The 17266-nt window shown below is 54.3% G+C and overlaps 3 protein-coding genes across 3 annotated transcripts; 2 read left to right on the top strand and 1 right to left on the bottom strand.

Annotated features, from left to right (window-relative positions):
• Positions 1-220: 220 nt before the first annotated feature.
• On the bottom strand, positions 221-2318 carry LOC125232750 (proteoglycan 4-like). The gene is made up of 3 exons (XM_048138516.1): positions 2315-2318; positions 1963-2186; positions 221-1912 (listed from the first exon to the last, which is right to left on the bottom strand). The coding sequence occupies exons 1-3, from the start codon at positions 2316-2318 to the stop codon at positions 221-223; spliced, it is 1920 nt and encodes a 639-aa protein (XP_047994473.1).
• A 973-nt stretch (positions 2319-3291) lies between these two features.
• Positions 3292-4398, top strand: LOC125232352. The gene is made up of 4 exons (XM_048137981.1): positions 3292-3414; positions 3497-3598; positions 3677-3794; positions 3878-4398. The coding sequence occupies exons 1-4, from the start codon at positions 3328-3330 to the stop codon at positions 4366-4368; spliced, it is 798 nt and encodes a 265-aa protein (XP_047993938.1). The 5' UTR covers positions 3292-3327; the 3' UTR covers positions 4369-4398.
• A 4568-nt stretch (positions 4399-8966) lies between these two features.
• On the top strand, positions 8967-12163 carry LOC125232748 (nascent polypeptide-associated complex subunit alpha, muscle-specific form-like). The gene is made up of 2 exons (XM_048138514.1): positions 8967-10127; positions 10298-12163. Exons 1-2 carry the CDS (start codon positions 8967-8969, stop codon positions 12161-12163), a joined length of 3027 nt encoding a protein of 1008 aa, XP_047994471.1.
• Positions 12164-17266: the final 5103 nt, after the last annotated feature.

Here is a 17266-nt window from a genome sequence, read left to right as displayed (position 1 = left end):
TTTGCAGGGTGGGGGCCCCTGCAGTTTGCGCATGTGCACTTTTCCTCGTCCGGCAGGTCGCATTTCTTGCCCTTGTGGTCTTTGGCACAGCGGACGCATCTTTGGGGCCTGTGACAGCCCTTGGAGTGGTGCCTGAACCCCTGACAGTTGTGACATTGTGGGGGTCCAGACTTCCCCTTCCATGCTTCAATCTTCACTGACGTCATGCAGAGCAGTTCTTTCAGCGAATATATCTTCGTGAAGTCCCTCGGGGGCCTGCCAGCTGGAGGAAGTAGACGCAGCCTGGTCTGCCCTCCCTGGCGTTTATCTGTTTTACGTGGACTACAGGGTACCCCATTTCCACGCAGGCCGCTTGGATTTCTTCCGTTGGTGTGTCTGATGGTAGTCCACGCAGGGCCACCTTCATTTGGCGATCCTTCTCCAGCTGGTAGACATGCCACTCAATGGATTGGCCCAGGCTTTCCAGGTGGTCGTAGACCACCCTGTACTCCTCGGCAGTGGCAGGTAGGAAGATGATGCCTCTCCCCGTAGGTTTGTTGTTGGCTGCTCTTCCTAGCTTTTCCTTTATGGCTGCCAGCTCCTTAGTCCAGTTTGGGAAGACCGGGACCGACATGGTCGGGTACTTCTCCTTCTTTGGTTGGGGGGCTTGCTGCTGCTCCTTCTTCTTGTCGGTCGTCGCCTGAGAGGGCGCGGCTGCTTTGTCAGCGTAGGTCCCCTTGCCAGCTGGTGCGATGGGGGGATCTTTGCTGTTGTCTGCAGTGGTTGGGGCCTTTGCTGGAGGCCCTGTTGTGGCTGTTGTTGATGCAGCTGGTGGGTCCTGAGTTCCTGGCCTGGTGCTTGGGCGGCTCCTGGCTGGGTCTCGCTGGGGTTTGGGCTCGTCAGGTGGTGTGGGGCCTGGTGGCGGCGGTTGGTCCCTGGATTCCGGGGCCTCCCGCGTCAGCGGCTCCGGTGGATGGGTGCTTTTCTGCGTCTCAGGTAGATCTATGTCGATGAAGGGGACTGAGGGGTCCGGGCCCCTGGGGGTCCCCTCCTCCGGTTGGGGCTGCTGAGGTGGTTTCGTTGTTTCCTCCGTTGGAGGCAGTGTCCTAGCGTCAGGTTGCTCTTCTATTTCTTTTTCTGACTGGGGCATCAATGAGGTGGGGGGGTGGCGGCGGCCAGAGATGTCCAGTCTCCGCAATACCACCCCCGCGAATCCCATTTTCCCGATCGTTGAGGTCGGGGAGGGGGCCCTCCATGGTGGCTCCGTAGTGGGTTGATGGGTGCTTTGTGGTGTCGCAAGTGAGGGCCCCTCCAGCGACCTTGATCGGCGACGCAATCTCGGGTCCCGGGGGTTTGCCTGGGGGGTTGGTTGTCTGCAGGTCCTCTTCTCGGGGGCTGCGGGGGCGTCTGGGGAGTCTCTCCTCCTCTTGTCCGATCTCAGGTTTGGGATTGGATGCGCTCTGAGGAAGGTGATGAAGTTATGGTCCTCCGGGAGTAGCTCGGTCTCAAAGCCGAGTTCGTGTTCCGTGATACGGACGTACGCGGCCATCCAGGCTATCAGGCCGTCTGACAGCCCTGGGCGTGACTCCATAAAATTGGCAACGGCAACCGTGTCATGGTGCAGTTGGTCAATCAGGTCGCCTGGCTGTTCTCCGTGCGCGAAGAAGATGGGTCGCGTCGTCGGGACCGGGAGTGGTATCTTGTCCTGTTCTGGTTCTCTGCTTGCAGGGCCTGGAGCAGGCTCTGGTGCTGTCTCCGCTGTTTCCGCGGGGCGGGGGGCGGGGGCTTCGCCGGCGGTGTCCTCCGCCGTATCGAATTCGTCGCTGCCTGCGATCGAACCGGGGGCATAGTTGGGGGGTAGAGGGAGAAAACCGTCCTCCCAGCTACCCACCTCGTCCCCGGGCGGCAGCGGTGTCCTCCCCCCGCTCCGCGACTGGTGTCTTGATTTGGGGGGTAGGCCGCGAGATCGAGATCTCGACCTACCCGCACGTTTTTCTTCCGCTCGTCCATGGGCGGGCGGTCCTGCAGGGTCTTAGCGACGCTCGTCGACGCCAGCTGGTGCCAGTCCCCGCATTCCCTCGTCCGGAGCGTCCTTTTTAGAGGGACCGGGGTCAGAAATGCGGCGAGGGCGACTGGCGTCGATGGTTCTGCTTCGCTGTAATCCCCTCCGGCTAGGAGCCGGGCCGCTGTATTCCTTATATTATTTTCTACAAATAATTATGGAATTCGCGATTTGATCCGAAGGCGTCCGAACTGTTACGACTGCTGCTACTATCCAGGATTCGCGCCCGGAGGTCAATCGGTTTTATTTTATTCGCGACCCGCGATCTGTCACGCATGCGCAGAGGCGCCACTGGCGCGCCGGCGCACCGTTCCTGCGCGCATGCGCGGGATACCCTTTTCTATCTCTTTCTTTCATGTAAATATTATCTTTTTCTCTCTTGATTCAAAATTGTATATAAACAAGCGTTTTGTAAATAAAAATTCATTCCCTTCTGTACATACAACCTGGAGTTTTACTACAATACCCTAATGGCCTAACCTTCGCCATAAAACTAATAAGTTCCGTAACTTTTTTTATGATAGTGGGATTAGCCTGTATTTCTGTAACACCAGGGGCGGCTCACTTCCGCGATTCTATCGTCGCGCTACAAGTACAAGTAATCAGGAGTGGCGCGCGTTCCCGCGGAACGCACGTTCGCAATTTCTATTGTTACTTTATGTCGCGAGTCTTTCTTAAGGTTCATATGCGATGTCCGCGTGTGGAATGGCTAATAAAGCTTAGTTAAATGGATATCACGAATAAAATAGGATAATCTTACACAGACTTACTATTGATTAAGTCCCACGGAAAATTTCAATAAGGCTTGTGATGTTGGGACTTAAACAATAATATAATAGATAGGTACTGTATATATACCTAGAAAGTACCTATCTACCCAAGACTTGAATATAATAGTATATTTATTTTTATCCGAGTATTAATTCGTTTTAATCAATAGGCAACCCTATCGTCCGACGCTGCGCACGTGCGGCTCGTTTCTTTGTTAGATTTTGTAGGCATTTAAAAAGGCGGCATTTCGTGAACATCAAAGCAGTGGGCCTTCTGTACTTGTAGTATATTATATATTCTATGGTAACACATATATGCGATGGTGTCAATTGGCCCAAAATCGAATAGGTATAACATTTGAGAGTTAGGGGCGTGGCTATATGAGGACGAGTGGTGGGGGTAAATAGCTTCTATAAATACAATCGTAATCATAAATTTGCACACATTTCTCTCTGACGTGTCAGACAGACAGTTTCAGTTGCAGATCATAATCGATAGTTCAATTTCTTTGAAAAATGTCTTCTGATATAATTCAAACGCGTAACACAGTGCCCCGTAAGCGGGGAAGACCCGCAGGAAGAGGTCGAGTTTCTCTTACTTTAGTAAGTTTTCACTATTTTATTTTTAATCTTTATTAATATGTGTATATATTATACTTAATGTGATTTTCTATATTTGTTACAGTATGAAAAACGAGCTCTCAATGCGTCGTATGAGAAGGAGAGAAGAGCTGCTATGAACGAAGCTCTAGAAAATTTGGCGAAAGAGGCCGGTGTGCAGAGTACTGTAAGTGTCTATTTGTTTTTTGTTGTCTTATTTTTTTTTGTATTTTTGATTTTCTAATAATTCTTGTGTTTGTTTCAGTTGTCTGTTCCGGACCTGCTAGCGGAGGTCTCGACGCTTCTACAAAAGTCGATGAAGCGCGACAAATACTGGGACGCTGAGAGACTGCGGAAAGCCAATGAGGACCTGGAATCTGAAAGTAAGTTGCCCCGCTAATGAAATAGTTTACTAAACTTAGTGTTTTCACTTAGCATTGTTCTCATGTTTTTTTTTCTTCCACAGTAGAAATGTTGGAGTACTGTTTTCCGACGGAAACAGAGCCTAAGAGGACATGTCCAATGAAGAGAAAAGTTGCTGATTGTGGCTGGCCGAGTCCTCCCAGCAAGCGGGTCTCGACAAGTCCATCTCAGGAGCCTGTGCCGGTTTCGACATGTCAGCGAGTGCTGCCACGACTAGTTCGGCGCGCTTCTGCACCGGACACGGGTTCCCAGCAATCCCAGCTACAGACACGCCAAGAAGAGTCCTATGCTTTCCCGTTGGCTTGTGTGGAGGAACATCTTTCACCACATTTCCCCGAAGGCGTTGGATGTTCATCTTTGGATTCTGCGCCGTCTCCAGTATACTGCAGCATTGTGGAGCCAAGTGCGAAGAATGAAAACCTGGCTGAGGTGGCCAATTTTGGTACTATAGATGCAACTGCAGGTGCACGGGTCTCCTTGAGTCAGTTCGACTTTTGGGCGACGGAAGAAGACATCGTCTCGCTTTATTTTTAAGTTGTAATTAGTATAGGATGTAAAGTTAATAGTTAAGGATGATTTTATTATTTAGTGAATAAACTATGTTTCATTTACATATTTTTTGATTCAATCTCTTAAATCTTCACCTGTTTAGTTCTTCACTATTTAGTTCGATAAAATTTATCGCATCAGTGCATCCCTATCGCTCATATAAATAGTGTGACATGGACGGCCCTTGTATTGTTTTATTTAAATATTATAAGGTTTATTTTAACATTAAGACTAAACTAGCTGACTGTTTGTTTGGAGGGAATCATTTAGGGTAGGTAATAGTTTCCTAAATAATAGGGTACAGTTCAGTACACTCCCGTGCCCCTCACATAATTATGTGAGGTATGTTAATTGTGAATCTTGCTATTAAAAAAATTTTAAAACAGGTAAATGCTTTTATTATTTTTGTAATTTATCCAACTCCTGTCCTTACCGACCCATAAGCGGCAACCCACACTCAGGCGACGCACGTCGTAAGACGCGGTTTTTTTTAAATTACACTCGGGCGGCGCGTCGCTGGCGTCCGTTCCGCGTCTTACGACGTGCGTCGCCTCGCCTGTGTGTAGATAGTCCCTTAGATGACAATTAAAATCAAAACAATTAGAATATAAGTACCTCAAAACGTTAAAATGGCACATATCGCCACTACTTTTAAAAAAACTTGTATCTTCGTCTGTCAATGAAAAGAAAATTGTAGTAAGTATGTATGGAATGCATATAGACTTACTGCGTTTTAACTTTGAGGAGCAGCGTGAGATACTAGATTTTTTCAAAGTAGTGACGATATTTGGGATTTGATCGAGATAGTTGTCATGCGAATCTTTATCAAAATACTACTTTGAATGGAAATATCTACTTAGAATAATGAACCTAAATATCAAGTTCAAAACAATTTTCCTAGAAATTCTTTATAAAGTTCTACTTTTGTGATTTTTTTCATATTTTTTAAACATATGGTTCAAAAGTTAGAGGGGGGACGCACTTTTTTTCCTTTAGGAGCGATTATTTGGTATATCTTTTGAGTATTATATATGCGCGGGTATTTTATAAGTATTAGTGCAATTACTTTGATATTTGGCAGGTAGCTTCTTATTATTATTTTGTTATCAGAAGAATGTGCAAGCGCAGATTACCTCCACTGTTGATAACGGGTGGGGGCGTAGCTTGCAGCGATAACGCGATGCTATTGGGCGAGATAAAAAGGGAAAGTTGCATAATTTAGTTATTATTAATAGTTATTCATTGCCACAGGTAGGCAGACAGACTTGTCAAGCCTAAAAGTTATTATTATATAACACTCCGTCGGTTTTGCATCGGAAGTTGAAAACAAGAAACTTCCTTCAAAACTATAATAAAACTGTGGGGATACACATAATATACATAGATTGACATGTGTAGTGCAGTCCTTGAAACAGTACTGTTCTGACAAGAACAGTGATGTTAGTTATCGATTGTGAAACATTGAAGTTTGCTCTGAGAAGAACAGTTTTGAAGTTGCTCTGAGAAGAGCATTTTTTGGATTGCCCTGAAAAGGACAGTTTATCATCGTCCTGACAAGGACAAGACATTCATCGGAGCCTGCAGCATCCTCGTCGTGTCTTCATCTTCAGCGGAGAAACACGCAGCGGAGCGAGGCACGGCGCGCGACGACGCGATGCGCACTCCACGGCAGCCGGCGGCGAAAAGGATTCGCGCCCGGAGGTCAATCGGTTTTATTTTATTCGCGACCCGCGATCTGTCACGCATGCGCAGAGGCGCCACTGGCGCGCCGGCGCACCGTTCCCTGCGCGCATGCGCGGGATACCCTTTTCTATCTCTTTCTTTCATGTAAATATTATCTCTTTCTCTCTTGATTCAAAATTGTATATAAACAAGCGTTTTGTAAATAAAAATTCATTCCCTTCTGTACATACAACCTGGAGTTTTACTACAATACCCTAATGGCCTAACCTTCGCCATAAAACTAATAAGTTCAGTAACTTTTTTTATGATAGTGGGATTAGCCTGTATTTCTGTAACACCAGGGGCGGCTCACTTCCGCGATTCTATCGTCGCGCTACAAGTACAAGTAATCAGGAGTGGCGCGCGTTCCCGCGGAACGCACGTTCGCAATTTCTATTGTTACTTTATGTCGCGAGTCTTTCTTAAGGTTCATATGCGATGTCCGCGTGTGGAATGGCTAATAAAGCTTAGTTAAATGGATATCACGAATAAAATAGGACAATCTTACACAGACTTACTATTGATTAAGTCCCACGGAAAATTTCAATAAGGCTTGTGATGTTGGGACTTAAACAATAATATAATACGACGCAACGGAGCCACGCTGTTACGTCGTCGCCTAAATAGAATATTGTTTTTTTTTTGTCTGATTTTTACTGTTTTATGTGCTATACCTATTGTTTTTATTTTTTAGTTTCACAGTGCTTTGGTTTTACTGTTATGCTGTGTAACTTATTTGAATAATAAATAAATAAATAAATAATAGATAGGTACTGTATATATATCTAGAAAGTACCTATCTACCCAAGACTTGAATATAATAGTATATTTATTTTTATCCGAGTATTAATTCGTTTTAATCAATAGGCAACCCTATCGTCCGACGCTGCGCACGTGCGGCTCGTTTCTTTGTTAGATTTTGTAGGCATTTAAAAAGGCGGCATTTCGTGAACATCAAAGCAGTGGGCCTTCTGTACTTGTAGTATTATATATTCTATGGTAACACATATATGCGATGGTGTCAATTGGCCCAAAATCGAATAGGTATAACATTTGAGAGTTAGGGGCGTGGCTATATGAGGACGAGTGGTGGGGGTAAATAGCTTCTATAAATACAATCGTAATCATAAACTTGCACACGCCTTGCCTTCCATCCATCGCTTGTGCAAGCAATTGGGAGAAACCAAGGAAGCAGTGAGACCGCTAGTGGACGAGAGGGGGAAAATCCACTATAAGGCCGAAGAGAGGGCAGAACTATTCGCGGACTATCTGGAGAATACGTTCCAACCAAACCCTGCAGTAGACGACACCCATGCGAGGCAGGTGGAAGAGCTACTGGAAGGATACTTCAAGCAACCGCCGGACCCCGGAGAAGATCCAGTCTTCTTCTCACCCGGCCAAGTCAGACGCGAAACCAGGAGAGCAAACCCTAAGAAGGCCCCGGGTGCCGATTCGATCCCGAACATGGCGATCCGTCACCTGCCACAGCACACCATAGTGGCGGTGACGAGGCTGTTCAATGGGATCATGCGCTCGGGGCACTTCCCAGAAACCTGGAAACTGGGCCGGGTAATAATGCTGCCGAAACCGGGGAAAGACAGGAAGAGACCGGAGAGTTACCGGCCTATAACCCTGCTCTGTACCCTGTCCAAGATCTTCGAAAGGCTCCTACTGAGAAGACTCCAGCCGCACATAACGCCAAGACCTGAACAGTTTGGGTTCAGGTCGGAGCACTCAACCACACTCCAGCTGACGAGAGTCATATCACATATGGCAGAAAAGATGGCAAAGAAGGAGCATGTCGTCGCAGTGTTCCTGGACATGGAAAAGGCGTTTGACAGGGTCTGGCACGAAGGCCTGATTGCCAAACTGTCAACGTCTACAGCCCCACGTCAAGTAATACGTGTCATCAGCTCCTTCCTCACCGGCAGGCGATTCCAGGTGGCAGTCGAAGAAGCCACATCTTCGGCACGCCCCATCCTCGCGGGAGTTCCACAGGGAAGCTGCCTGTCCCCCGCCTGCTACGCATGGTTCACTGACGACATCCCGGTGGTCGGAGACGTCAAGTTGGGCCTGTTTGCGGACGACGCGGCCTACTACGCATCGTCCATCACACCCGCACACGCCGCAAGGAAAATCCAACGCCAACTTGACGTCCTCCCAGAGTGGCTGACCAAATGGCGGCTCTCAGTGAACGTCAGCAAGACACAGGCCATCCTCACAGGGACGGCCCGGCACCCGCCGCCACTAAAACTCCAAGGACAGAGCGTGGAGTGGACTCACACCACCAAGTATCTAGGAGTCACAATAGACCGAGGATTAACAATGAAGCAGGATTCGCAGCTATCGTCACAGTGCTCGGACGTCTACATCTCCCTCGCGCGTTTGCCTTTTATTTGTTAACAAATAAGTAGGTGAACCAAGCGGCCCGGCGTAAGCCGGAGCAGAGTTCCTGGCAAGAGCAGCATCGGCGTCGGTGCCCGCCCTCGCCGTGTTCCTAGTCCCGGTCCCATCAAACGGACGCCCCGGGATAGGGAATGCGGGGACTGGTGTAAGCCGATGCCGAAGAGCGTCGCACGACCATAGCCGACATGCCCCGAAGTGTTCCGAGGAGCCCCCCCGCCCCCGCGGGTAGGGTGGGTACTTTGGAAACCGAGTACGGGCATCTACCTACACAAGAAAAAGATGCAGCCGCCGGCCCCCCCCGGCCGCGGCCTACCGCCGTGTCCCCATCGCGGGAGCTTTTAGCCCGACCGCCCGCGCGTGCAAAGCATGAAATTGATTATTTCACTGCGGAGCGCGCGTGTAAAGCCGGGCCCGCGCCGGGAGGCTCATACCTCTCGGCGTGGTTGGAAAGAACCATGCAACAGGGACCACTACCGGAAATCGATGCAGCAGCCATCAAGCGCGCAGAAGAAGCCCAGCCCGCGCCGGGGTTTTCATACCTCTCGGCGTGGCTGAACAGGACAACACAATCATCCAAGGAAGGAGTTACAGCCGACAGTCGCCCCCTCCCGCACCCACCCCGACCGCCCGCGCAAGCTAAGCAGGAAACTGCCAAGCGAACGTGTAAAGTTGGGTCCATGCCGCCAGGCTGTGCGGCATGGATGAAAGCCAGAACGTGGCTTATAGGTGTTTATCGGAGGGGAGAAAGTCGACCAATGCATGAGGAGTTACGCCGACTACTCCTCAGCTACGACCCGTTGAAGACCATCTACAAGAAGAAGCCCCAGCCTCCGAGGGCGCCCGCCCCCGCGCGCGCGCGCCTCCGGGCATCGAGAAGCCTCCCGCGGCCCCCTCACCCGGGGACCGCGACACCGGACCAGACAACATCCGCTCGCGAGAGGGACGCGAGCGTGACACCACCGGACATACAACACCAAGCGCCGCAGCAGAACGCGGGGACCCCGTGTCCTTCCGGGGACCCCGTCGACACTCCGGCGCCGCCAGCGGCCCCCGCCCAGGGGCCACCGGCCGCAGATGCACCCGGCCCCGGTCGCGCCTCTTCCGCGATCGAGCCAGGAACAACCCCGGACATCCAGCCGCAGCCGACCGCAGGCCCCAAAAAGGGCCCCCGCAACGCAGCAGCCAACCCGAGAGCGCCCAGCCTGGGGTCAACAACCCCAGCCGCACCTGTCGCCGCATTCCAGCAGCGTCAGCACCGCCTCAGCGGGCGGGAGGGTAGAGGAGAAAACTATTTTCTCAACTACCCACCCCCCGCCCCCGCGCGACAGATGTCATTGCGACTCACCCATCACCGGCAGAGCATCGCGCCGCTCCACGCGCGCCCGCCGGACACACGGACTCACCCCCGTCGGCCCCATCGGAGCCGACACGTAGGGAAAGTGGCGAGACTGGAAAACCGCCACCAACCAACGACAAACGCAGCCCCTAAAGGACAACCGGAGCTTCAGCCTGCCCCCGACGGTGCAGGCAACCCCGGACGACGGACACGGAGTCCCGTCGTCCCACAGCGACCCCAGCGAGCCCACTGGAAACCAGGGAGGAGATGGAGCAGGAGCGTCAGTCCCCCCCCGCCCCGCGCAGCGCAGCCCCCCCGGGCACACGCCGCGCACCAGCACCCCGATTAACTCGGGGGAAGAAAAGACCTGGCTGTTGTCACAGCCAGCGCCAGATTCAGCCAAAGAGGGCCTCGCCCTGAGATGGCCTCCTCGCACCTCCCTCTTCAAAGGGAGGAGTGCTAGATGACCCCGCATGCCCTGCCGATGCATCCGCCCCGACCAAGGACGACGACGCCAACAGCTCTACTGGCGCCGCCGTTGAAGACGAGATCGCCGCCCTCATCAGCAACCTGGCCAACGCCACCGACACCACCACAGCTGCGGCCCTCTCCAGCCGCCCGCTCTCTCCGATCCCCGGAGAGGCCTCGCCCAGCGAGTTGTTAGCGCACACCCGTGAGCTAATAACGAAACTGGCGGAGGCGGGTTACATGCCGTACCCATTTTTTAAATGGATGGGCGCGTACCTGAGACTCCAGGCCTACTCTCTCGGGGAAACCACAGAGCTGAAGCCCGATGACGAACCGCTGCGCCGCATCCTCGACGAGCTCCAGGCGCAGGACTTCTTCTCGTCCCCATCAGGGAAAAGGAAGCTGCACGGCAGCCCCACAGCCAAGCAGGATCTAAAAAGGTCCTGCAAGAACATATCGCCGCCGACCGACCCACGACTCCGTGCCCGCCAGCAGGCCCGCCCCGAGACAGCGGACGCCAGCACTTCAGCCCGCAGCTTCGCGACCGCCGCGGCCTCCCCTTTAGGCCCCGGTCCCGCAAGCGATGGACTCGAGACCCTCGGCAGCAAGGCTGCCCCTAACAAAGAAAAAATACAGCAACCAAAAAAAAACATAAACAACACTAAAAAGAGCAATAGTGTAGCGCAGCCTTGCGGCGACGATGAGAGGGTAGAAAAAAATATAAACAAACCAAAGTACCCACCCATCGTCGCCGAAATCTTACCTGACTGGCCGAGGGTCCTGGAGGACATCGCGGCGAAGCTCGGGGAATCCCCCATCTCCAAACCCATGGGAGAAGGTGTGCGGTTCGAACCAGCGTCGGAGAAGGAGTACCGCCTGGTTGACAGCCACCTGAAAACCATACAGGAAGAAGCCATCAATAAAAATAAAGAAGCCAAGGAAAAAGGAGAGCCCCCCGCCGTCACCGTGCCCCTCTTCCACGTCTACGGGCTGGAGGACGAGAAGAGACTCAAGGTGGCGATCAGGGGTCTCCCCGTCAAGACCCCGATACAAGACATCACGCAAGCCCTGGAGAAGAAGGGCCACCCCGTGGAATACGCCAAACAAATCAACGCGAGAGCGGGCCGCTCTGGTTGTATATACTTCATACAACTAGCGGGACCCGCCCGGGACCACGCGCCAGCGATCTACGGGGTGACCGAGCTCCTCCACATACACGGAGTAAAAGTGGAGGCCTGGAAGGGGAAAAAGGGACCCAAGCAATGTCACCGCTGCCAAGGCTTCCGCCACTCATCCCACGGCTGTCACAGGGAGCTCGCCTGTGTCCGATGCGCCGAGCCACACTATGCCAAGGACTGCACACGCCCGAGGTCGGAGAAGGGCACTTGCAAAAACTGCAGGGGCCCCCACCCGGCCAACAGCAAAAACTGTCCAGTCTACAAGAGGGAACTCAAGAACCCCAGGGCTGGGAGCGCTGCCATCTCAGCCCCACCCCCGAGCCGACCTGGGCCCACCACAAATGCCTCGATCCCCAAGCCCACGGTGGAAGAGTCAGCGCCAGCTTCACTGATGGCGCCGGCCAACCCCCCCACCAAAAGGGGGGCCCCCGGACCGAGGACTCAGGAGGAACCAGACCAGCCAAGGGCCAAGAAAAACCCCAAGAAAAAGAAGAAGAAGAAGAAGGGCACCCCAGCCCAGCCCGCAGCAACCGCCGGCTCCCCAGCCACACTTGCACCGCAACACGCACCAACGCCTGTCGCCGCTCCGGACCTGGCAGCCCTAGTGGGGCAGCTCGCCGCAGTCGCCCAGGCACTGACAGCCGCCTTACACCCGCAGCCCAGAGCTTAATAAACTGCGGATAGTGTACTGGAACGCGCAGGGGCTGCGTCACAAGATCGGCATGCTACGTCGATTCCTGGCATCACAAAACATCGACGTCATGCTGATACAAGAAACCCTCCTGCGCGCCGACGCCAACCTGAAGTGCCCGGGCTACTGCGTCTACAGGAAGGAGTACACCCTCCCAGACGGCAGAGCATACCGAGGCCTGGCTATCATCATCCGAAGATCCATCATCCACCAGCCGGTGGAACTCCAGCCCCTCGACTCCCTGCAAGCGCTAGGAGTCGACATCCGAGTCTCGGGCCACGACCTTCGGATGTACAGCATATACCGCCCTGTCGGAAAAACCGGACGCCTGATCCAGGACATCCGGCAGCTACTCAGTCCCCCAATGCCGGTCCTCATGGCGGGGACTGGAACGCCAGACACACGGCCTGGAACTCCACGCGGCAGTCTACAGAGGGACGGGCCATATACAACGCCGCCGTGGCCCACGACTTTGACGTCGCAGGACCCGAAGAGCCGACCCACTACGACGATCGGTACGGGACGGCAGACGTCATCGACTTCGTGGTCCACAAGGACATCTCCGCCACCATGGAGCAGAAAGCGCTGGTCGACCTGCCATCCGACCACAGGCCGGTTCTCCTAACCCTGGAGGAGCTACCGGTCAAAGTGCTCTCCACGCGACCAAAGACGAGAACCTGCTGGGAAACTTACCAGACGACCATGGAGAAGAACACCCGCATCATGGCAGTTTCCACAGCAGAGGGCGTCGAGGCAGCAACAACCACCATCACCACCTGCATCCAGGACGCGCTTCGCGAAGCCTCCACCACGGTCCAGAGCGGGGGGAGACGCACCCTCCTACCGCAACGTATCCTGGACATCATCAAGCAGAAGCACGAGCTGAGACGCAGATGGCAGATCACCAGATGTCCAACTACAAAGGCAGCACTAAACGACCTAGTCAGGAAGGTCCAAAGAGAGCTGCTCAACCACGACACCGAGAGTTGGGAGAACCACATCGCGTCGCTGGAAGGAGACACCCCCTCCATCCACCGCCTCTGCCGCCAACTAGGCACGACGCGAGACTCGGTTCGCCCCCTCACCGACCCCCAAGGCCAGCCCAGGTACAAGGCGGAAGACAGGGCCCAGCTCTTCGCGGACCACCTGGCAAACCAGTTCCGGCCCAACCCCAGCCAAGACCCAGCTCACCACCAACAAGTCGAGGAACACCTGGAGAGGTTCCTAGAGCAGCCACCAGCACCAGAAGAGGACCCGATCTACTTCTCACCTGGCCAAGTGCAGCGCCTCCTAAGACGCTGCAACCCAAGGAAAGCCCCGGGCCCGGACCAGATCCCGAACGCAGCGCTAAGTCACCTGCCGCTAAGATCCATAGTGGCGGTGACTGGCCTCATCAACGGAATCCTGCGCTCGGGCCACTACCCGTCCGAGTGGAAACTTGGCCGGGTGATCATGATCCCGAAACCCTACAAGGACAGAAGAAGACCGGAGAACTACAGGCCCATCACACTGCTCAGCACCCTCTCCAAGGTGTTTGAGCGACTCCTTCTGGGCAAGCTCCTCCCACACCTGGAGATCAGGCCAGAACAATTCGGCTTCCGAAGCGGCCACAGCACTACACTGCAGCTCACCAGGGTGCTCAACTTCATGGGGAGACCATGAACAGGCGCCGTCACACCGCAGCCGTCTGCCTGGACATGGAAAAGGCCTTCGACAGAGTATGGCACGAGGGGTTGCTATACAAGCTGTCGAAGACCCAAGTACCCCGGCAAATCGTCAGAGTGGTGGCATCATTCCTGACGAACCGCCGGTTCCATGTCCAGGTCGAAGCAGCCACCTCAGGAGAGCGCACGATCCTCGCGGGCGTGCCACAGGGCAGTGTCCTCTCTCCAACGTGCTACTCCATATACACGGACGATCTCCCAGTCACAGGCGACACAGAACTGGGACTGTATGCGGATGACGCGGCACTCTACACCGCGTCCATGAACCCGCGCCACGCTGCCGTCAAACTACAGAGGTCCCTAGATGCGCTTCCCCCTTGGCTGGCAAAATGGAGGATGTCAGTCAACGTGGGGAAGACCCAAGCTATCATCACCGGTGCCACTCAGCTACCACCACCTCTCCGCCTCCTGGGAGAAGAAGTCCAATGGAGCCCCCAAGTCAAGTACCTGGGGATAACCATCGACAGGAAGTTAACCATGAAGCCGCATGTGGACGACGTGGTGAAACGTGCCAAGACGGCGCGTACTCTCCTGCGTCCAGTCCTAGCCAGCAGCCTCCCTCGTCGCACGAAGCTGGGGATCTATAAAACATACATCCGGTCCCGCCTGACGTACGCAGCTCCAGCATGGTTCTCCATGGTCTCCGAAACCAACAAAAAGAGACTGCGTGCGCAGGAGAACCAGGCCCTACGCACCATCGTCAGAGCCCCACGCTACGTGCGAAACGACTCCATTCAAGCCGGCCTAAAGTGGAAAAGACTGGACGACTTCGTCGGAAGCCTGACCGACCGAATGTTCGACCGCGCCGACCACTCGTGCCACCAACACCTACAGGGCATAGCGCCCCTGCACGCGCGCCCACCGGACGACCGCAGCAGCAGAAGAATCCGACAGCTACCAAGAACACTGATGACCATAAAGGAAGACCAAAAAGAAGACAGCAGTTGAAGGAGCACCACCCGGAGGCGGATCACCCGCTCCACCACCAGGCGGACACTCCATAGAAGAAAGAAGCCAAGCCTAGATGGCAACTAATGACCCGCCCGTAGTCACGGGCGGCGACACCAAGCCGCCAAAAATCTTCACAAAAGATGGAAAGGCGCAGTTCCATCCCCCAGAAGGGGGGATGAGACTTGACATTCACGAGAACTTGCACACATTTCTCTCTGACGTGTCAGACAGACAGTTTCAGATCTTAATCGATAGTTCAATTTCTTTGAAAAATGTCTTCTGATATGTCTTCTGATGTGGATCGGACGTATATACATCACAGCGAATTTCGTAGGATTGCATTCGGTTGCGACAGTGGATCGGACGTATATACATCACAGCGAATTTCGTAGCTTATTTTTCAATAAGTATACGAAATATAGCCGCCCGGCTTAGGCCGGAGCAGAAGAAACCTAAGAAGAGAAGCAGCTATCCTCGGTGCCCTCGCCGCACTTCTGACCCCGGTCCCACAAAAAGGACGCCCCGGGATAGGGAATGCGGAGACAGGCATTAGCCGAGCGTCTCCGAACGCGGCCGAAGATCGCCGAATGGCGAACAGAAACGAACATGTCGGTAGGTCGAGATCTCGCTCTCGCGGCCTACCGACACAATCAAGACATCAGTCGCGGAGCGGGGGGAGGACACCGCTGCCACCCGGGGATGGGGAGGGTAGTTGGGAGGATGGTTTTCTCCCACTACCTCCTGGGTCCATCGCTGGCAGTGACGAATTTGATACCGCCGACGAGACCGCCGGCGAAGCACCAGCCGCCCCCGCCATCACCGCCCACACCTGTGACCCAGATCCCGGAGCGCTGCTCCCGGAACCTACAAACAGGCCATTCTCGCCGATATCGCCTGCCGACCCGAACCAGTCGCCGATGGAGCAGCTAGCTATCGATTCCGATCTGACTGCCCATATTATGCGTATGGATCGACCGTCGGCATACTTTAAACACTGGATGGCCACCTTTGTCCGCATCCAGACCTTCGAAATGGGCCTGGACATCACACTGAACCAGGACGAGCTCGCACTTCATGCCTTTCTCAAGGCAAACGTCCCAGCAGCGCTCCGTCCAAACAAAAGGCAAAGAGAGACCCCGGACGCCCCCGCGGCCCCCGAGAAGCGCGCCTGTCGCAAACCAACGCCAGGCGAATCACGTGACCCCAGACTGCGCAGACGATCGAGATCGACGGAGGACCTAACACCAGCAGGCCCCCCGCAGCCCACCACAACCACGGAGCCGCCATGGAGGGCCCCCTCCCCGACCTCAACGATCCACAAGCTGGGATTCAAAGGGGTGGTCATGAGAAGACTGGACACCTCCTCCTACCCCCCCCCCCCCCCAGTCGCTGACGCCCCCCGTCAGAAGAGAAGAGCCCCCAGCCCAGCAGCCCCCACAAGGGGCCGAACTGGGCGAAGAAGAAGACACCAGAAAGCAGGAGCCTCAACCCAAGCGCGCCAAAGCTGGAGCGGGGATACAGGTTCCACCAGAGGCGCCCAAACCCCCAGCCAAGGCCCCCGTAGCAAGGGCCCAAAGCAAGCCACAGCCACAAACCACCACCCATGGGGCAGCGGGAGAAAGGAAGGCGGCAGAAACAGAGCCAGAAAAAGATTTCCCCACACCCGGACCATCACTATCCTACGCCGCAATAACGTCATCGGCTACTGTTCCGAAAACCGGGAGCAAAGGGCAGGACCAGTCGCAGACGCAGAACAAGCCAGAGGAGAAGAAGAAGGAGAAACAACCAGGCATCATAGCGACGGTACTGCCCAGATGGTTTGAGGTAGTAAAAGATATCGCAGATAAACTGGGCAGACCTGCAAACGCCAAACCAGTGGGGAAGGGCGTGAGGTTCTCGCCCACGACCGCCGAAGAGTTCAGATGCGTGCAAGACCACCTGGAAGAACTGGAAAAGACGGTCGCCATGGAATGGCATGTGCTACAGGCGGACAACGAAAAAATGATGAAGGTGGCGCTTCGAGGTCTGCCAGCGGACACGCCAACCACCGAAATACAAGAGGCATTAGAGCAGCTGGGCTACCCAGTCGCCTATATTAAGCAAATAGATGCAAGAGGAGGGAGGCCCGGCTGCATATACTTCATCGAGCTGGCGGGCCACCCCAAGGAATACCAGCACATCTACAAGATCAAAGAATTGATGTTCATGAATTCCATAAAAATAGAAGCCTGGAGAGGGAAGAGCGGAACGGCGCAGTGCCACAGGTGCCAGGGATTCCGCCACCACTCCAAAGGTTGCCATCGCCCGAGGAAGTGCGTGCGATGTGCAAAGGACCACGAGGGGAAACCTTGCGACCTCCCACAAGAGAAGCCCTGCACCTGTGCGAACTGCGCGGGCCCCCACCCCG

Source organism: Leguminivora glycinivorella, chromosome 13, assembly GCF_023078275.1.
Source record: "Leguminivora glycinivorella isolate SPB_JAAS2020 chromosome 13, LegGlyc_1.1, whole genome shotgun sequence".
In the NCBI taxonomy this organism is placed as follows: domain Eukaryota; kingdom Metazoa; phylum Arthropoda; class Insecta; order Lepidoptera; family Tortricidae; genus Leguminivora; species Leguminivora glycinivorella.
Note: the sequence above shows the minus strand (reverse complement) of the source record. Positions and strands in the feature narration are given on the sequence as shown.